At 37.6% G+C, this 22,198-nt stretch overlaps 1 protein-coding gene across 8 annotated transcripts in view; it reads left to right on the top strand.

Moving 5' to 3' along the window:
* Positions 1 to 21,355, top strand: part of KAT6B (lysine acetyltransferase 6B) — a 106,094-nt gene extending 84,739 nt beyond the window's left edge. For all 8 annotated transcript variants that reach the window (XM_085065586.1, XM_085065587.1, XM_085065584.1 and 5 more), the window contains 5 exons: positions 11,349 to 11,580; positions 13,359 to 13,518; positions 14,120 to 14,386; positions 15,502 to 15,802; positions 17,467 to 21,355. In XM_085065586.1, coding sequence (XP_084921712.1) covers positions 11,349 to 11,580; positions 13,359 to 13,518; positions 14,120 to 14,386; positions 15,502 to 15,802; positions 17,467 to 19,949 — 3,443 coding nt within the window. In that variant the 3' untranslated portion in view covers positions 19,950 to 21,355. The remainder of the gene's footprint in view (positions 1 to 11,348; positions 11,581 to 13,358; positions 13,519 to 14,119; positions 14,387 to 15,501; positions 15,803 to 17,466) is intronic.
* Positions 21,356 to 22,198: the final 843 nt, after the last annotated feature.

Genomic DNA, 22,198 nt, shown 5'->3' on the forward strand with positions numbered 1-22,198 from the left:
GTGTTAGCAAATTAATTCACTCAAAGGGTGCCTTTTGTAGGTCCGACTGTAATGCAGTCATCTTTACCTTTCCTTTCCTTTCCTTCATGAAGGGCATTTGTTTAGCCCTAACCTTTTCTGTGAAGCTTTCTATAAAGGAACTAAAGGTTCTGGGCCTCCTCTGTTGGGTTTACTTGAGGATGTGGAGAGGAATGAGAGCTGGCATTATTTCTTGTAACAATAATGAGAGAATCTTCAGCTTACTCTGTTCATCACGAAGAAAGCTTTTCTTTACTCTGACAAAGAAAAGAGAATGTAGCAGGTTGTTCACTGATCTGAGCATCTCAAGTTACAGCTAGTCTTTTTTTTTTTCCTTTTTGGTAGTGTTTGTGTGGATCTTGGGATTGGGGTCTTTTGAAGCGGTTTCAAAAGTGCTTTCAAAGCGGGTACTAACACCTATTTAAGGTCCTCTATCTTTGACCTTCCTCCCGTTGACGTTGATAAGAACAGTTCAGAAGCACAGAGAATAGTTATGGAAAAAATGGTAGTGTGAATTGCAGTTTTAGGAATTGTAAGTCTTAATAAGCTCATACTTTCACCTTACCTATTTCTGCCTTCCACACGTGGGCATACCTCTGAACTTGCAATGTTGAGCTGACCTATCTATATTGAGCTGTCCTGTCTGAATACTCAGCTGTTTTGATATTTCTGACTACCCTTTTGAACCTGTGTCTTCACTACTTGTTCATACAATATCAAAACAAAGGATGTGATGTTTTGTAAGACAAAAAACATTATCTCTTAGGATAGCTTGAAATGCTGGTTTGAGGTAAATCTTCACTTTAGATACTGGTGTATTATTAAAACAGTTTCTGGTACTTGCTGTTCTTTCAGATCTTTTTCTTGATACAGAACACTGCATGAAAACTTACAAGTTCTTCCTTTCCATATTAAAGGATTTATTTTACTTGGTTTTGTTTCAAGCAAAACAAACTTTAATGGAAAAGTGCTTGATTCCATCTGCCTGAGTCTGGTAATTAATTTTTGGGGGATGGCCTTTAAAGAGACGGAGAAGAACTTGGAACCTACAAGGGTAATGGCTCACTGGTTGCTTCTTTTGTTCTGGTTCTGATGAATATGTTTTCTTTTGTCACAAGTATTAAGGAAATATAAATAGGAATTGAATAGTTCTGATTATATAAGGGGTATATTTTGAGCACAAGCTATTGCGTAGGACTTTCTGCAAAGATCTGATTTGGGAATAGGGGTCTCTGAGAAGTAGATTTTTAAGCTGTTTCCAGATTTCAGCAGTAGTTGAATTTTGCTGTGACTCTGTCTCCTTGTGGTTTTCAGCTGTGGATTGACATAATTCAAATGTGTATCTGGAAGCATTTCACAAGTAACTTGATTACGTTTTCTGTAGAAAAGTTACTTCAGTGGTGTTGAATTACCTTTGCTATGTGTGGAATTGTATGTAAATGTTGGTATGTGTGATTGTGATGTGCATACATAAATATGAACCTGAGACTGCCAGGTTTAGGTTACACAGTGCATGGCAGAAAGCTGTTATCCTTATAAATCAGACTGAAGTCCAGAATGTTAGTGTTAGTTATGTGGTGTTACTCATTTTGCAGATTTAGTGTGCATGTAGCTCTTAATGGACTTCTGCTGTGCAGGCTACATTCAGTCTGAAATTGTGGAAAGATCAGCAGACTAAAATCTTGTGATCTGAATAATCCTGCTCCTATTTGAGTCCATTTGCATGACATCAATACACTGTTCCTACCCATTTGTTGGCCTCCAACAACTCTTGCAAGTGGTGATGTTTTTGGTCTAACTTCACTGGCTGATAGACTAGATCAGTGGACTTGATTACTGACTGCTTAACAACATGATGATACTAAAAATCAATCTGATCCAAATTCTGAATTATAGATATTGTTGCTCTAATTTGTTTAGAGGGCATATTCCTGCTAGATATAATGCTATCTGATAGAAAAACAGTGTTTAAAATGGGCAGAAATGCATCTAGAATATTAATATAAAAGCACAGGCATCTTGAACCCTTCCCAACCTTTGTCTGGATACAAATTCGTAGAAGTGCTCTCCAAGATGAATCCTTCATAATAGGAGTATATGCTGACATCTTGGTGAAGTTTCTTATAATTGTCTATCTTAACACTTCATGGAGAGACCCATACTTGTATTAAGTGTTTTTTCATTTTTTTGTAACAATAGGAAAACATGCAAATGCAGGGACCTTTGCTGTAAACTCAGTACACTGTTGTAAAGTACAATAGAATATTGGTATTAGTTTCTTGTACTGAGATACTTGTACAAGAGATTGCATTTTAGAGCTCTGTGATAGTGGTTAAGGAGAAATACAACAAATTTGTTTCCTAATTAATTTTGAGCATTTTAGAGCATAGCATAAGAGGGAACATATGATGGATCCTGAGTTCAGAAGGTGATTGAACTGTGTAACAAACAGGTGGATAGGACCAATGACAAACACATGCAAACCTTACAAGCAATACAACAGTTGGCCCAGAATTAGTTGTCCTGAGGGTCAGAGAGCTGTTAGGAGCTGACACAAGTAAGAGAGTGATTCGCCGTAGACATTAGTTGGAATGACCACACTAGCATGTCAGAAATTAATTTGGACAGCGCTTGTAGGGGAATAAATAGCCATCCTGGTTTCAGGCTTATTGGAGAATGGGATTTTTAAGAGATAATGTGATTGGAGTGGGCAGGGAAAGGGGGCCCTCTTGTGTTGCATGTGAGATCCCATTATTCCAGTTTCTTGCGTCCTATAGACAAAAAGGAGGAATAAGAAGACTGTACTTTGTCCTCAAGCTATAACCTCACTGGGGTTACAGAGATGCAGTGAGTAGCTCAGAAGACTGGGCTGCTGCAATAGATGTATCACAGTCTCTTCAGGCATGGGCAGGGAAGCCAAGGAGAGCAGGTTGTGCTCCACACAAGGGAATTACTTGGAAGCATTGTTCTCTGCTATGGAATAGGTCACAGGCCTGTCAAGCCTATGTGCTTCAGAATCAGAGTATAGGGCAGCAGCCATTAATACTGTCGTGGGCATTTGTTATAAACAGCCTGATCCAAAAAAGGGGAGAGGATGAACCTTCCAAGCACTACATAACTGCTAGTGAAAGGCCTGTTTTCCCAAGGGCTATTTGGAACTGTTCTGCAAGGACAGCAGGATACTTGGGACAGAATTTAGACACAGATTTTGGAAGGACCTGCTAGGGCAAATACTTTGCATTTAGCAACCCAGGCTGCAGTGGCTGGGAGATAGTAGGATTTCAGATGCTGAAAGGAGGTGACTATCAGACTGAGGTCCAGAATTTTATCTTTTTTAAAGTACTGCTAAGTGGTGTCCTCTAAGAGGTTTGCTGTGAAGAGCAAAGGAGCACAGGACATGGTGATCTCTGGAGACAGTTTCCTTAGACTGCAAAAATGTCTTATTCTAATGTTCATGACAATAGCAGGCGTAACAGTAAGCCTGCTAGGCTGCAGGGAGAGTTCCTGACTTTAGCAAAACCAAAGTCTACAAAAGGCACTGGTATTGCTTACATGTGCAGCAGTGTTAAGCCAAAGCTTGGTTGGAGTTAACAAAATGTAGACAGCTCTTAGAAGTATGTGGACAGCGAAAGGAAGAGTAAGCAGAACGTGGCCCTGCTCTGATGAATGGAATGAACATGGTGTGACCACATAGGGGTGTGGTGCAGGTCTCAGAAGGGATCTGAGGTACTCTGTACTTTCTTTGCCTTGACTTTGCTTGACAGGACCTGTTCTCATGTGTGACAGAATTTAAACAGCAGAGTGAGATGCCATCTTTGCTAGAGGAAGATCAAGTTACAGAGTACTTAAGTCAAACAGTCAGATTTACCCAAGGGAACTGGCTGACATGATGCCAACAGCTTTCCCCATTGTCTTTGAGAAATCAGGGCAATTGAGGAACGTTCTCAGTAACTGAAGGATGACAAATATTATATGCATCTTCAAGAAACTCAAGGAAAATGAATGAGTGAAATAAATGGTTTTGTATCATCATGATATTACAAAAGTTACAGAATGTATAACTTGGTGTAAGTCACATGACATGGGTCTGTATAAATTCTGTCTACAGGTATTTCTATATGTGCTGTATTCTGAAACTTGGTTGTTAGCATTACATTACCTCATGATAGAAGAACTTCAGAAGTAAACTTCAGGAAGTTTGGAAGTAAAGTGCTGTCAGCAGGCTATTATATAAGCGCTGTCCTGCATAGGTGCATTTTGAACTGGACTTGATGATGTGGTACTTAACACTGGCAGCTTTCCTCAAGCCTATTTATAGGATCAGGGGTGCATTCCTGTTGTTAGTATAGCTGAACAGGTCCATAAAGATGAAATGGAGTTTGGTTATGCACTGACCGCAATTCTGCGTATCTGTTCAAATCAATTTGACTGTGGTGGCTTTAGTGCATGTCTGGACAGCAAGCACGTCCCTCAGAATGGCACATTGCGTCTTTGCTGTCTGCACTGGCCTTGATTCAGTGAAGCCATTTACAGCTCACTGCTGAATACCAGCACACACAGATGACATGTCTTGTAGGCAAAGGGAAGCTGCTGACACTTTACCGTATTATGACTTGCTGTATGTTGTAGCAGCTCAGTAGCTGACTCTTGTTCTAAGCTATGTCATTCCTGTTTGTGAATTGAAACCTGATTTTAAAATGGCCTTTCTACGCAGGCTAGGCTTGAACAAGTTTGGAACCATTTAAGATGGCTTTTTAGTTTTGCTGTGAGACAGTAGGTTAATAGCCACTGGCAGGTAACTCCTGAAAGACTCGAGTTGTTCTGATCCAGGGACCTTTGCTATATTGCATTTTCTGTGTGGTTCTTCTCTCTATAAGAGTTGCTCCTATTGAAGAGTTACATGTGTTAAGTTTATTAATAATTCTGTGAACTACCATCGGTGTGGTTCTGTTTTTGAAAGAAAGACTCTATTTTGTTGCAGCTCTTCTTTGAGGTAAAAGCCAATCTAATCCAAAAAGCCAATCTAGATATTTTAAGAAAAGTGAAGATACAAGTTTGAATTGCAAAACTTGAGTGGAAAATTCTATTCTTTAGAACAGCTAGGCTAATCCAAGATAAGGACTGGAATACTCTGGTAGGACACATCATAGTTTCAAGATATTTGTCTTTTTGCTGTTTCTTTTGTCAAGTGAGCTCCATCTCAATTACTAGAATATGACAGACTTTCATTACTAATGTTTGTAACTTTCTTATTCAGAGAGATTGATATGATTGATTTTGTAAAAAGTGATATTGAACATGACTTCTTAAATAAGATCAGAACTATGTTTGTCTCCAGTGCATGATATGATTGATACATAAGACACATAAAACTGTTTCCTTGATCACAGGCTCTCAGATAAATCCTTTTCAAATTTTCAGTGTAAGCTGTTATTTCCAGATTTTTGTAGCAGACAAAAAAATATGTCCTAGCTAAAAAGTAGGACTCATTAATCCCTACCCTTGGGGTCTACTTTGAAGACTGTTTGTTTTGGTTTTTAGCCTCCATAAGTGAAAAGCAAATACGTGGGTTTGTTGCAAGTAGTATAGGAGAAAGGAACTGCAATTTCTAAGTACTTGTCCAAGCACAGAATGAGATTCAGTACTCTGTTTTCTATTCAGGTACATTTTTGCTGGTTCTGTTTCTGCTGAAGACAATGCACTGAATTGCAGTGCAGTGCATTGATATTTCAGAACAATAGTTGAACATCATATATGATGTCCTCAAAAGAGCAAAATGCCTCTCTTTGTGGCACTGTTCTCACAGAACCTGCCTGCAGTGAAGTTCAAGAAGTGGACGAAGTGTGTCAGATCAGCACAGTGTCCGTGGCATGTGACACTATTGTTTGTGGTGAGCTTGCCATGTCAGATACTCCCTTAAGGGAGCATATGGATAACAGAACATGGGAAATCATACTACAGTTTCAGCTAGTGGGATCTTCTGGAGAATATTGTATTGAAGCTGCCTCAGGGTGCTCTGCAGGGATTATATTCTGGCTGTGTGGAATTTTCAGTAAAATGTACAACTACAACTGTGTTGCCCATTGGAGAAGGCAAGAAATGTTGTGATACTTTCAAAAAGGATGAGTGATCCACTTAGTTACAAGCCACCTATAACCCTCCAATTTACCTTCTTAGAAGCTACTCACCTACAATTATTGATTTTTCCAAAGTGTGGATGCTAACTGACTGTTTATTGCTTGCTGTTAAGCTAAACAAAGTAATCTTTGTATTTAATAATAAAATTTCTTGGACTGTTCTAGGTGGTTTTAAAATAAAAATAGTAAATATAATTACATCAAAAATACTTATTCAAACTTTCATATTAGCTAAGTGCCCTAGCTTCTCAGGGGAATAGGAAACCACAGAGTCTTCATTCAATCCTGTGCAATATGCATAGCACAGTTTGGCTGTTGCTGTGTGTAACTGAGCCACAGTGTGACCGTGCTGTGTTGTGTGAACACGAACAAGTGTAATTCAAATACCTACATCCAGTTCACAATTTGGGTTTTTTGCTTTGCTTGCATGAAGATAAATTCCTTAGTTTACTGAAAGCCTAATGGCTTTATAATGATTGTGGTCAGTGTTAATTGCGTTCAAGGAAACTGAACATTTCAGTCTTGATGTCTTTTCCTTGACTGTTCATCAGAAATGAGGCATGTGAAGGTGGCTGAAATACTGGAACAGGTTGCATGGAGAGGTTGTGGAGTCTGCTGTCCTGGACATGTGCAAAAGCTGTCTGGACACTATCCTGAGCAATGTGCTCTAGGGAACTCTGCTTGAGCAGGGAGGTTAGCCTAGATGACCTCCAGTGGTCCCTTCCAGCCTTAACTATTCTGTGAAATGAAATGGTAAATTGATTTGTTCATTGCTATAGAACATAAAGCATGTATAGAGAGCACTCAGATTGCAGGAGTGTCTTTAAAAAACTATTCAAACTTCATTTGACTTCCTTCTGTCAGTTTTAATTTGTTCATTTGGTCTTTCCCCGTATACCAGTTGTTTAATGTCTTTGTTTGCTGCTGCTTTGTGTTCCACTGGCCTCTGTGCAGTCTGAATCTCTATTGTCTTAGACCTTTGAAGGCTAGTCTGTATTTGCTACCATGTTAAAAGCAAAATGACAAGTGTATTCCTTCAACAGATAAAAAAATGCAATTCAGCTGTCTCAAGCTAAATTTAAAACCGTGTTGTGATTTATGCTTCATATTATAAAGCTGAGGTAGTGTTGAGAAGTGTGTGGTAGGGAAAGAAGGATGTGTCTTGGGGATTTGGAGATAGGAGACAATCAAATAGCTGCTCATGGCACTTTGTAACTTGAAGTATGCGTAAAACTGCTTTCATGCCATAAGGGTGAGAGAGGGCTGATATAATCCTGATTTTAGAAGATTTTCAGCAGAGAGCTGGTGAGGTACAAGTCTGTTCACCTTACATCAGCAGACCTGACAATAAACTCCTGCTAGTGAGCACACAGCTAAATGCAGTGAATGGAGGAGAAAGATGGACTCTGCACTGCTTGCAAAAAGAAGTGACACTTATGAAATCTTACCAAGTTCTTAGAAAATGCCAAAAAGTGTCAACATGAAACTCATCTGGTTGGTTTCAATTGTTTGGATGAAGCCAGACTTACTCTGTTTGCATGTGTTTCAGGTGGTGGTTGCCAGTTTCAGTCTGTCCCTTGGATTTCTCTATTGGCCACTGTCAGAACAGGGTGCTACCAAGCTGGACTTCTGGTCTCACGCTGTTTGTTTGAAGATACAGAACCATGCATAATAAAATCAGTAGTTAACTAACCAAAAGTTTCTGGAGGCTGACACAGATGTATTACAGTTATTGTTTTCACATAAGTGTGTGGTGGGCTCTGTAGCTATTTCAGGGGTGTTACTAGGAATTCTGTAGATTAAAAATTACAAGATAATTACAAATCAGTTTGTTTAAATGTATGTTTTAATGCCTAATTATCTGCTTAATTTGTGTCAAAGGCATAAAATTTATGTATGTTATACTAACTTTCCCTTTCTCAGATTGCATTTCTTCTAATTGTCTCAAATCTTGAATAAGATGAAACCTTAGTGATTCTGGGGAGATTTATCTGACAAAAATCAAAGGCTGTAAGTCTCATTTGGTGTGTTGCTTTGCTATGAAGGATAGAAGGAAGGCAGGAAATAAAATCATTAATGGTATTTTGGCTGTTGAAGTTTGTGATACTCTCACTCATGCCCAGAAGATAAGATAGATGAGTCTTTGTTCTTGATTAGGTCTTCCATTACATTTTGTTGTGGTTTTATTTTTTTGTGGAGCATGCAGTCTGACTTGTTTACTCTTGGGGTTGGTGGCGAGGAGCTCTGTTTTGTCTTGTGAGTGTTGCTGTTGTTCACAGTCTGATATCAAGGATTTTACCTTAAGAAAGTTCTTTCAGGTTGCCTCTTGGAGGCTGTCCATTATTAAGATTAGGTAGACACAGTGAGACTGCAGCTATCTGTTTAACAGGGGCATATTGTGCTCATTTCAGATGCTTCAGGATAGATACATGAGCTACCAAGATCAGTGTTTTTTATTTACCTGCAACTTAGATCAATTACTTGGCATCTCTTTGGTAAGTTTAATTTAATAGGTGTCATTCCAATCACAGAACCTGTTGAGAGACTTTCCATTCAGTTCTCACTACATGTAACCGAGGCTGTTACCTCTGATATATATTTTTGATCCTCTAGAATGTATCTTGGAAAAGCACAGGTTATATTTTAGAAAAATAGGAGAAGACTACTGCCAGATGTTACTGCTGTGCAGGTAAAGTTTCACTGCTTTCATTCAGAGTGAAATGACCACTAAGAACTGGTCTCTAAATCCCCAGACACAGGGAAGGTACAGTGAGCCAGGATGTTCTAGTAAAACTCTAAAGGTACTTGTAGTTGCCTAACTAATGTTTCCAAACTCTTGCTTGGATAGTAGTTTCTTATTCAGCTTCATAATATGTTTACCAAGAAATTATAGGTTCAGCCCCCTTATCTATGAGGAAAATGAAAGTAGAGGAAGAATTTTTGTCCAAGTAACTTTATGGGGAAATGCAAGAATGAAATCTAGGTCTTGCAAATGCTCTACAGACACTTTCTATTAGTGCCCAAGACTTCTTGACTTTGAAGTTGGTCAGGTAAACTGTAAAGTTACTTGAAGCAACTCTTAAGTTCTCCTTAGAAAATGGATTTGTTATTAAAATTTAGGTTATTCTCCCTCTCTTTTCCTATGTTGAGACTTCTGCCTCAGTTTTGCATGTTTTTTATGGGCAGTGACATCTTAGTTTAAAACTTGTTTTTGTATGCTGTACACAAGGTGATAGAGAATTCTTTCTTGATACAAGTAAAGCTTTGTTTAAAATTAAGCAGAATAGGCACACGCTATAGGTCTGCTTTTGTGGAGTTGGAATTAAAGTAACAATTCTTTACCTTCAAACTATTCAGGGTGCACTGTGGTGTAGAATGTGAAATTTGGTGTTTCCTGTCAGCAGTATAGTTGTACGTAGTACCAAAATATACTAAAATGTATCATCTAGTTTTAGAAATGTCTAATATGCTGGGACTTTAAATGCTAAAATAACTTAATTTCCTTAATTTTTATGGTAGTGTTTCTTCTGTAAAACAAAATAAACTTACTTTCTGAGTTACCAGTGGTACCATGGAGATCTGGGCAGGCTTCACATAGCTCTGTAGAAGTCGGCAGATGTGGGATGCTGTTCCTACTGAAACTCTGGCATTTTATCACAAATCATGCTAATAGATATGAAAGGCACTCTGCTTATGTGTCTATGTTGTGATCACTTGAAGTGTAATAGGATGTCTGCTTTTCTGTATAAATTTCTTTATGCAAACTGGAGATTAGACTATGATGCATATGTGCAAATGTTTCATCTAAATTCTGCTGTGGACCTTTTGTATTGTATCACAGGAAGGGAAGACCAGTGTTTCAGGCAGAGTAAATATACCTATATTAATGTGTGTATTTCATGTTTTTATCTAAGAAAAATAGGTCTGTGTGTTTATGGTTTGTATACAGTAGACCATACAGCAAAATAAAGAAACAGCCACTGCTTCCCTTAAACCTGGATGTTAATCACATGCTTTTAATTTAAAGCTAATTTGATAAGGAGAAACTTTGTGAGGAGGTTAGGAGGATTTGTTCAACAAACATGACATGACTGTATTAGATATGTTTTAAATCAGTCTTTGAAAAATAAAAGTGAAAAATTTGAGGGGAAAAATGTATTAAAGAATATACAGTTCTTGTGCCTTCCAATATTTTGGTGGATTCCAAATGACTTTGAGTAATGTAATTCCATAAACATAATGTCTGTGCTTGTGGTGGAGTAAGCATTTTGTAAGCCTGGTTGTTTAAGGCTCGTGTATTGGCAGTTTTTGTTAAAGCACAGTACAGAATATGTATCATGGAGGGATAAATTACTGTGAAAGGATACATTTTATTAATTGTGTTATTTTTTTTCTCTATGCTGAATTAGTTTTACTGGTGGCATCTTCTGTTATCTCCAAGCAGGTGTGTTCTACTCTAAATTGTAAAATCCTCTTAAAGCTGAAGAGTTAAAAGTGACTTACAGCATGCATAGAATATAAAATGAAGGTGGTATATTGTGTAATAGTGGATCAGTTACTGTCTTGAAGACTGCAAGCAGGAATTATGTGAATATTCTTAAGTGTGAATTAAGGGAGATTATTTTTTAATTATTTCTCCTAACTAATTCTCCAAGTAATTCATCTTGTGAATTATATTGCCTCTGAAATACAACTTCTAGCTGTTTAATCAAAAACTTATGTCACTTGGGGCTTCTGGAAGAAAAATGACTTAACTGATATTACCCATGATACTTGTTCTTGAGATTCTTCTGAAAATTCATGGCTTCAGTGATGCAACTCAGGTGTAAAAGTTTCTCAAAAAGCCAGAGGGCTGTAGTTCTACATGAGACGATGTATGATGGGACCTGTTCCAAAACATGTTGGCTTTTTCCTCTTGTCCTTGCCTTGCAATTAGAAAAGAGTTTTTGGTTACTGTTTGATTCTCATAACATAAAATCTGAGTCACTCACAAGGATTTGATCTTTTCCTATGTCACTCTAATGATGAAAACTCATCTCTTTTATGAATAGGATTTCTTTAACTACAAGAGTTTCCAGTAGTTGAATCAATCATGCTGATGATCTTTTGTACTAATTCCAACTTTCTTAAAGGCTAGTTAAAATTTCTTGCTTTTGTTATCTCTATAAGGTATCCTGTTTATTTTTATTCTAGGCTATTTACTTTCTAGAAGAGAGGGTCAAGCAGGATCCCCTGAGAAGCCATTGTCTGATCTGGGTCGTCTCTCATACTTGGCTTATTGGAAAAGTGTCATATTGGAATACCTGAACTGCCACCATGAAAAGCAAATCAGCATCAAAGGAATGAGCCGAGCTACTGGAATGTGTCCACATGATATTGCCACAACCCTGCAGCAACATAGCATGATAGATAAAAGAGAAGATAGGTCAGTGAATCTTGTAAAATTTTTTTTTAACACTGAGACAAAACATTCTCTACTTACAAAACAATTGATATGAAAAATGTCTGTGTAAAAGTTTGGTTTTAAAATGAGAGATAATTGCCATCTTACTGAAGAAGTCAGTACAGATGTGTCTTAACATAAAGAGCTTTTCTTCCTGGTGATTTTTCGGGTCCTCTTTCATGTTAATGGTTATTAGAAGTGTGTGGCCAGCTCAAAACATTTTCAGTTAAGAATTTTGTTTCATTCAGCATAATCTTCCCTAAGTGCTCCCAACTCTTGCTGTGCAAATATTTTGCTTTGAATACCAATGAGAGAAAAATTTGTTTTTGTGGGTGGCAGTCTTTCTTTCCACACCCCTTTTTCTTCAATCATTGCTGAATTTGTGTAAACCATGGGATCAGATCAGCTCTACATGAAGTGCTCCTGCTCAAGGTACTGGTAATGCAAGTCTCTATTCAGTGTTATGATCAATGTTAAAAGTTAGGACACTGAGAAGGTGAGTTCCTGTTTTGTGAATATCTGCTTTCTTAATGATCTTGATGGATATTTTAGAACTTAAATGGGTGGCTATTCTTGTTTGGTCTGTTTTTTCCATAAAATGTCTTAAATTACTTTCAATCATATTTGCGTTTCTGAAGATGATCTTAATTCTTTCGGGATATTCCAATCATAGAAACTTTATAACTAGGCAGAGCTGCCTTACAAACACTGGGTTGCCAAAAAATAAAATCAGGAAAATTCAGCCTCAGTAATTTTTGTGTCCCAGCACTAGTATTTGTTGATTCAGTAAGAATAGTAATTGTTGATTCAGTAAGAATGAAAGTCTTCAAAAAGGAGATTGGCTTACAAGGTGATGTATGAGGTTAGTAGAGGAGTGCTGTCATTGCATTAAACCCTTAACTTTTTGGAGTATTTAGTTATGGACAACCTGAGGACAAATGTATCTTAAAGGAAATTTTTCCTATGTGTAGTGAAGTACAAGTTTGTCAGTTCTGTGAGAAGGGTCCTGAATGTGATTTTTTTTTTTTTTTTTTTTAAACTTTGTGTTTCACTGAGAGAATGTTGTTACTTAACCAAGCTGACTTTTACAGCACTTGAAATTCTTGCTAATCCTTGTTGTTTAGAATTATATAGTTCTGTAACAGGGGAGTTGGATGGGTTATGTGCTAATATATTAGCATACTCTGCTATTTTATTAGTCTTTACCTACTTTTGGTATGCCACTTCATAGTAATTGGAAAGTAATTTTGTACTTCGTTAGCACAGCATTAAAGTATGTTTGTATGCTTTGTTAGAAAACCTATGCTTCTGACTTGCTTTTGTGTCCCATTAACTTACGTTTTCAGCTGTAACATCATGACTTTCTCACTCTTGACTTGATGATCTACAGTGTTTTCTATCTATGTTTGTGTGTAATATTAAAATTGGAAATCATTCTGGCAGTGATTTAGAAGTGCCAACACTAAACCTCTTGAATTAGGTTCAGAGTAGTCAACTAAAAAACCTTTACTTTCCTCTCTGTTACCCTGGTGATGGTTAGTATTGAGCTTTCACTTCATAAACTGTTGTTTCCTCACTTCCTCTCAGTAAACAGTAGTGTAAGCATGTTATAGCTGTGTGTCAGCTGGTATTTTTAGTTTGATAGATCCTTTTATTTACCCATATTTTTTCACAGGTTGTTGTGCAAAAGTATTTCAACTATAGAAAGGATGTTTCCAGTGATCACTTTCTAAATTAAATTACTGTTTATTTGATTGCAGGTTTGTAATTATTAGAAGGGAAAAGCTGATTTCAAGTCATATGGAGAAACTGAAAGCAAATCCACGTATCAATGAAGTAGATCCCGAAAGCTTGAGATGGACTCCTTTGTTAGTTTCTAATGCTGCAGTTTCTGAAGAAGAGAGAGAAGCAGAAAAGGAGGTAATAGCAGAGATATCTTCTGAATTTCCCTTCCTTTGCATTTCATAACTCTGAATATTCAACATTAGACTGTCTTAAATAGAGCAGGTTTAACTTTGACCACTGCATACTGAAATTGTAATGCAGAATTTTTGGAAGCTATGCAGCAACACATGGTAACTTTGGGGGGATGAATATGAAAACTTAAAATGTGAATCACTTGCTGTGGAGCTGTATTTATCACTCTTGAGGTAGTCAAAGAGCATGTAATCAGATCAAATTTGGTGCAGAGCTCAGGGGCTGCACTGTCAATCGATTCTTTGTGTTCTCAACTTGCTCAAAGTGATCCAGTCAGTGGGCATGTAATGTAGTGCTAAAGGACTTAAATCAATTCGCTGCATCATTAATAGTGCTAAATATCCCATGAAATGCAATCTTCTTTGATTTGTTATCTGTTAACTGTTGTAAAGGAGCAACTAGATGATTCAGCTGAAATGTTGTTGCTAGGTTAGCCAGCAGGGCTAATCAGGGTTAACTTGATTTAACTATTTAACTGAATGTAAAGGATATGGCTAAGTAAATGCTGTTTCAGTGACCTGTTATTTTAACCTCAACCCTTCAGGCTGAGCGTCTTATGGAACAAGCTAGCTGCTGGGAAAAGGAAGAGCAAGAAATATTCTCCACAAGAGCTAATAGTAGGCAATCACCTGCAAAAGTACAATCTAAAAATAAATATTTGCGATCTCCAGAAAGTGTGGCAGTGGTGGGAGAGCGAGGGCAATCCACAGAACAGTCTAAAGAAAGCAGTGAGGAGGAAGGCGGGGATGAGAATCAGCAGAGTTCGCCGCCCCGGCTGACAAAGCCACAGTCACTGGCCATAAAAAGAAAGGTGTGTTACTTCAAAGGTTTGGTTCAAAGTCATTTGTCTCTTATTTCAATCAAATAATTGTCATCGAAATAACAATCTGGTTTTTGCAGACATTTATTAGACTGTTTTAATTCTTTATGTGTTATTTAGACACTTAACAATGCCTCTCCTCTCTTTTGTTCCTTCCATGCAATTTTTTTACTTTTTGGATTTTTCATAGAACTATAAAATACTAGGGACACAAAAAGAAAAAATCGGAATTTCCTGTTAATTTTTAAACTAGAGATTGCCCTCTGCTGTTTGGCATTGGTATTGGTTCAATATTTTAATGGTTCTTTCTTTTCAATATTAAGATGGAGTCCAGCTTGTGGGTTCTTTCTTTTTAAGTTTTTCTTTTAATACAGGGACTCCTAAAAGGGAATACTGTTTGTCAAAAGAAATACTGTTAAGACAAAAGGGATTTTTTTTAACCCATATTCTTCTAATTTAAGTGTTAAAGTCTGGTTACTGCTGTGTTTGCATAATTCTTAATTTCTTAATTTTGGTGACAATTAGGAAATTGGATTGTCCCTTTGGTTGTACTTTAAGTGAACTTACTTAAAAGTAACTGTAAATCTGAGAATATATAATAATAGAAAAACAAACTCTTGAACAGTTTTTTTTATAGCAGCCAACTGTAGGATCCTTGATGTACACTTCCTCAATGTTATCTATTTTTCTGTGTATATACTTATTTCTAAAAATAGCAGAAACCCAAAATGTAGAAGAATAAGCTTTGCTACTTGTGAAGGTTGTTGAGGAATTATAAATCTACAGAGGAAAAATGTGTGAGTACAATTTATGTAATAGTGCTATGAATATTGTTTGACAGAAGGCTGCAAAAGACACTACAATATGAAGAAAATTGTAGTCTTAATTTTTACTTACAGAAAGGTTTGTATACATGTATACATACCTGTTTTAACTGTTCAGACATTTTACTTTTAGGTTGTCTACATTTGAATTGGATGCAATATAAAGTGCTTCTTTGAATGAGTAAATAGATTATTGTAAACTCACTGTACAAAAATTTATGTCCAGAATCAGTTAATGAATGGGAATGTAGGAAGAGTTTTATTTGTGGAATTGTTTTTCAGAGACCTTTCATACTGAAAAAGAAAAGAGGCCGTAAACGCAGAAGGATAAATAGCAGTGTTACAACAGAGACAATTTCTGAAACAACAGAGGTGTTGAATGAGCCATTTGATAACTCAGATGAAGAGCGTCCCATGCCACAGCTGGAACCCACCTGTGAGATGGATGGAGAAGATGATGACTTGAAGCCTGTAATTAGAAAAGCGTTTGAGTATCAACCTGGGCAGCAGAAACAGGAGGAAGAGGAACAGAACAAGGAGGAGAAAGATATTCATTGTTACAGGAGTGATGAAAATTGTACAGGTAAACTCAAAATGTTCTTATATCTTCACAAAATTAATTTTGTTGGGTGGCCTTCAAAAGAAATGTTTATTTCTGTCATAAATCTGAAAATTTTTAATGAGATGTATTTAGCTGTTATTATAGTATTATAATTTGCTTTTGTGTTCAGGAAACAAATATTTTCCAGTCTGAGGCATTGAAGTCCTTGTCATACTCATAAAAAAGAATTTCTATGTCCCTACAACAGGGCATTTCATACTCAACAGTGCAAAGGGCATCAGTGGAATATTGTCCAATATAGTTTTTGTATGAGTGGTAAAGGATGCAAGCAAAGAGTAAAATTTGAGTTACTCAAATACCCTTCTATTCAGCCTTGTTGATAGTTCAGTGAAATGTTTGTTGCTTCTGTGGCACAATATATCCTCAGCACCAGGATCCTGTTTTTTTTCCCCATGAAAGAGACAGTTTTAATTGTGTCCTTTCAAAGCTGCTTATCTAGTTTGATTTCAGGGATAGTTCCTGTCAGAAAAGTTAGTGGATGGATAGTGAAACTACTAATGAGCTCTTCTGAACTTAAACTCATCTTTTGACCTCCTGGCACTGAAATTATGCTTATGAGTTTTAATTCCAGAATGAATGACTAGATTCTCAGGTCTGTGTATTTTCTCTAAGAAGCCAGTAGGTTACTTCAGTATTTTGTAATTGTATGGGAAGTTTCATCTTTGCAATCCTCCACTGAGGGATCATGGGCTGATTTCTATTTCAAACAGCTGTTGTGTGACTGTGGTACATTAGAATATTACCACTTTTTCCACCTTGTCAAGAGAAAATAATTAAACTAATAGTAGCAAGTTCCAGCTATGTCCCAGTGGTCAGGTTTGCACTGTTTTTACTAGACTGATGTTTTGTATTTGCCCATGGACCACGTCATCACAATACAGAAGGATCATTGAAGCTGTTACACTCCCAAGTGCCCCATTATATTTTGATAGTTCTCCTTTTGTCTGGAGTTTATGTAAGTGGTATGTGGGGAGAAAGGAAAGAGGCAAATGTGTTTGGGGTTTTTTTTATAGTCAATGGATTGATTAAGTGTTCTGATGCACTCTGTGTTTAATCTTAATTATCTTTTGTCTTCTACCATCTGTTGTGAGCCACATCATGATATGTTGGCCATGAGAAAGTACTAGGATGAGCAATCTTTTTTCAGTGTTGGTGCTAAAGCATGATTATATATTAATTATGGCTTGTCCTCCAGAATGGTCAAACAAGAAACTCTAGACTTTCATGTCATTAGTGCCAAGAAAGATGAATATGTGTTAGATCAATGTCTGTATAAAGTAAAGGCATGGTTCTATTTTAAAGCCAAAGGCTGAAAATCAAATATTTTGACAGCATTTGCTTTAGTTTACATGTCTTGTCATTTAGGTCTCTTGGATTCTTTTAGGGTATAAATGGTGGTTCTGATAGTGTCTCTTAAAAGGCCACCAAACAATAACATACCTGTGTAGTGTGTTTGAGCTGCAGATACTACATCGTTCTGCTGTGGTTTAAGATCTATTTATAACTCTTGTTTCACAGTTTCTTAATACATTTTGAGTTTATAAATTACTTTCAGGTTTATATTGGAAAATATTGATTAGTCTGTGCAAGCTAAGACTTTTTTTTGTCTTTGTTGCCTCCCAAAGATAATGCAGAGGATGTAGCTGTGTTGGAAGAAAGCACTAAAGACAATCTTGAGCCTTTAAAGAGTAAGCAGGGTTGGCCCAAAGGAGTTAAGCGTGGTCCATCTAAATGGAGGCAAAGCAAAGAAAGAAAACCTGGCTTTAAGCTTAATTTGTACACTCCACCTGAGACTCCCATGGAGCCTGACTATCAGGTGCTGGTGGAAGAACAAAAGGAAGTAGCTGAAGACAAGCCCTGTTCAGTTCCTGCTGTTACGGAGGAAGCTGTTAAAGAACCTGTTGAAGTATTACCACCACCAGATGATGAGGTGAAAGAGGTAGAACCTGAACCCCTGCATCCACCCAGTGAACCCTTTGAAAAAGAAGAAAATACCATGAAAGATGGGGAAGAAGAAAGGAGCACAATAGAAGATGGAATCAGTTCAAAAGATCAAGAAAAAGACAAAGCAGAAGAAGTTTTTGTGCAAAAAGAGGAATCTGTGCATTTGGATGATCAGGAGGAAGAGGAGGAGGAGGATGAAGAACCTTCTCACAATGAGGATCATGATGCAGATGATGAAGATGATAGTCACATGGGTTCAACAGAAGCGGAGAAAGAGGAATTGCCTGGTGAAGCTTTCAAAGAAATGCTGGAAACTCAGCAATCTTTTTTAGACGTAAATGTTCAAACTGGTAATTCAAATCAGGAGGAGTTAATGGATTGTGGTGTTGACCTTGCAGCTGATGAGTGTGAAAGTGACCAGAAAGAACTTGCTACAGATTCAGACCCTGTGCCTGAATCTGATGATGATCATGCAGACAACAACCAGGACCAAAAAGCTGGTGAAGAATTACATTCCGATTTCAAGGGAGAGAGTACTGAGACCATGGAGATTGACTCAGAAACGGTTCAAGCAGTACAGTCTCTAACCCAAGAAACAAGTGAACATGAAGATACATTTCAGGACTGTGCAGAGACTCAAGAAGCCTGTAGAAGTTTGCAGAACTATGCCCACAATGACCAAAGTCCCCAAATGACCACGCTGGATGACTGCCAGCAGTCTGACCACAGCAGCCCAGTTTCATCTGTGCACTCTCATCCCAGCCAGTCAGTCCGTTCTGTTAATAGTCCAAATGTTGCTCCTTTAGAGAACAGCTATGCTCAGATCAGCCCCGATCAAAGTGCCATTTCTGTGCCCTCTCTACAGAACATGGAGACAAGCCCAATGATGGATGTTCCCTCCGTTTCTGATCATTCACAGCAAGTTGTGGACAGTGGGTTCAGTGACTTAGGAAGTATTGAGAGCACAACAGAAAACTATGAAAACCCAAGCAGTTATGATTCTACAATGGGTAGTAGTATCTGTGGGAACAACTCTTCTCAGAACAGTTGCTCGTACAGTAGCCTTACATCTAGTAACCTAACACAGAGTAGCTGTGCAGTGACCCAGCAGATGTCTAACATTAATGGAAGCTGCAGTATGATGCAACAAGCAAACATCAATTCTCCTCCCACTTGTAACGTAAAATCTCCCCAAGGTTGTGTTGTGGAAAGGCCTCCAAGCAGCAACCAACAGTTATCCCAGTGCAGCATGGCTGCTAATTTTACACCACCTATGCAGTTGACCGAAATCCCCGAGACTAGCAATGCCAACATTGGATTATATGAAAGAATGGGGCAGAGTGAATTTGGAGCAGGGCATTACTCACAGCCATCTGCCACCTTCAGCCTTGCCAAACTGCAACAGTTAACTAACACGCTTATGGATCATTCTTTGCCTTACAGCCATTCAGCTGCTGTAACTTCCTATGCAAACAGTGCCTCTTTGTCTGCCCCCTTAAGTAACACAGGGCTTGTTCAGCTTTCTCAGTCTCCACATGCTGTTCCTGGAGGACCCCAAGCACAGGCTACCATGACCCCTCCCCCCAACCTTACTCCTCCTCCCATGAATTTGCCACCTCCCCTTTTGCAGCGTAATATGACTTCATCAAATATTGGAATATCCCACACCCAAAGACTGCAGACTCAGATGGCCAGCAAAGGTCACGTCTCTGTAAGAACCAAATCCACGCCTCTGCCACCTGCTGCTGCAGCCCATCAGCCACAAATTTATGGGCGAGCTTCACAGACTGTGGCCATGCAAGGGCCTGCACGGACCTTAACGATGCAGCGTGGCATGAACATGAGTGTAAATTTGATGCCAGCCCCTGCTTATAATGTCAATTCAGTGAACATGAATATGAATACCCTTAATGCTATGAATGGTTATAGTATGTCCCAGCCAATGATGAATAGTGGCTACCACAGTAATCATGGGTATATGAATCAAACCCCCCAGTACCCTATGCAGATGCAGATGGGAATGATGGGAACTCAGCCATATGCGCAGCAGCCAATGCAGACAGCACCCCACAGTAACATGATGTACACTCCTCCGGGCCATCATGGCTACATGAACACAGGCATGTCCAAACAGTCTCTCAATGGATCCTACATGAGAAGGTAGGCCGTGGCAGAGACACACTACCAAACTGGCGTATGGGATTGATCTGCACAAATACCTTTGGAGAGTACGATTTCAAAACCAGCAATTGGTGTGAATGCAAAAACATTTGTTGGCACCATTTAAAAGCTGTATGCAGCAGAAAGCCTTATACAAGTTTTTCTTTATTTCTTGCTTTGTTGATTTTTTTTTTTGTTTTGTTTTGTTCTGTTTTGGGATTTTTTGTTTATTTTTTTAACATTGTGAGATTTAACTTCTCTTTGGGGGGAATTAGGTGGTTTTCCATTTTTTGTTTATTTCATTGAGCTTGAAGTTCTCTGGAAAGGAAGAACTCTTTCTATGAACTGCAATTACACAGCAGCTGATGGTTCAGAGCCATTTTATGTGCCTGCTCCCATTAAAAATGTGGATAAATAGACTCCAAAACTATCAGACAATACTGGATCATGAGCTTTTTCTCTCTCCTTTCCCCACATGTAAATGCCTTTTAGCAGTTCTTTTATTGTATTATTTTGTTTCTGAAGGTGACACTTCTGCATGCCGCTAATGTCTTTGTTAGTGACAGTGCATTTTGTAGTACTGTACAAGTGTTGTGCTTAACAGTAAGCCATTTCTTAATTTTTTTGCCTTGATTAGGTTACCCTAGTTTGAGGGGTAAAAAAACCAGAACTATATTTTTGTTAATTATAAAACTTGTAAAAATAATAAAAAAGCTGTAAAAGCTATTCACATTTTGGTTAGTTCAAAGGGTTTTATTGCTGTATGTTTAGTGTAAAGTTGAGACTCTTTTCCATTTTTGTGACCAGTTTCTTTGGGGCTGGGGTAGGAAAAAAGGCAGCTTTCTGTTTTATAAAAACTGTTACCTTTTTTTGTTGATTGAAACATCTCAGTGTTTATTTGTCAAGTTTTGAAACATTTTCGTATATGTCCAAATACTTGGCAGGATTTAAAAAAAAAAAGTAGTGAATTTGGTGTAAAGTTGCTATTTTATGGAAATGCCTCTAACTTTACATTTTCATTCCATCTGTAGATTTTTCTATCTTTATAAAATATTGGAGTTATTTTTTAAGGGAAAAAATAGAGCAGTAGCGTGTGAATAGCTCAAACTAAGCTTACAGATCGCATGTAAAAAGGCAAAAGTTATTTGTGTCTGTTTATATTGCTTCCTTTTTTGTAGCCTTTGTACCTGTACAGAGTGACTGTAAGGGCCGAACAGAAGAGGCTTGATACATGTAAAAATAGGACCCAGTGACACTCTTGTATTTATCTGTTATCTTTTTAGTCAGTCACTTAAAAAATTCCCACAAAAGACCCACCCAAGCAACAAAAATAAAAACTGCAAAAAACTACACTTCCCCCCCCCAAGCTGTACATTTTAACATAAAATAAATTATGATGAGCCATTTTTAGCCTCTTGTGTCTTGTCATAGTTTGATGTTGCATGGGAATTACCTCCTGAAACAGTGGTTGTTACAGTGCTCTCACATGCTTGATCTAAAGCCCATTAAAATTGGTGGGGTTTGGATTAGGCTGTTTAGAGGTTAAGTGTAGGTTACTCATCATAACTGCATACACCTTGTGAAAATAAAGAGTACCTAAGATTATTTTTTTTAATAATCTTAATAAAATATTGAATAAATATGTATTTAATACCTTAAAAGGTTGTCAATATTTAATGTATGAATCTTCTTTCCTATAGAAAGTGTGAATATATATAAATATATAAAAGGATATATGATAGTAACAGAAATGGTGTTTGAACTGTATTTTAATGATAGAATTGTCATCTCTTCCTTTGTCGTTGATGGGTGACAAGATGATGCAAATTCTGCGTTGAACCTATGAGTTCTGTGTATATGCATGTATAGGAGAACCCACAAGCATACAGAGATGAGCACTTCTAATCTAGCAATAGAAGGTCTGCTAAAGACAAGAAGGCTATCTATATGTGGATCTCATGAGTGGACAAATTTAAATGTGGTATGTGTGAATCTACACCAGAAGCAATCCTTGTAACAATTTTTCAAAATGCTTCTAATGTGCATGTTGCCACTGACGCTGCAGTAAGGTTTCTAGCTAAGGTGAAAGGATTGACCATTTAACTCACCATTTCATTTGACTGAGAACTGTGTCCCCATTCCAGTACATAAAACAGCTTTAAAGGTAGTATTTAATATATCTAAAAGTCAAAGAAATGTGTATTTCTTTTAATAAAACCGTTACTGGGTGGTGGTGCTAAATCAAGAAACTGA

This window comes from Lichenostomus cassidix, chromosome 6, assembly GCF_008360975.1.
Source record: "Lichenostomus cassidix isolate B80296 chromosome 6, HeHo_3.0, whole genome shotgun sequence".
Lineage (NCBI taxonomy): Eukaryota > Metazoa > Chordata > Aves > Passeriformes > Meliphagidae > Lichenostomus > Lichenostomus cassidix.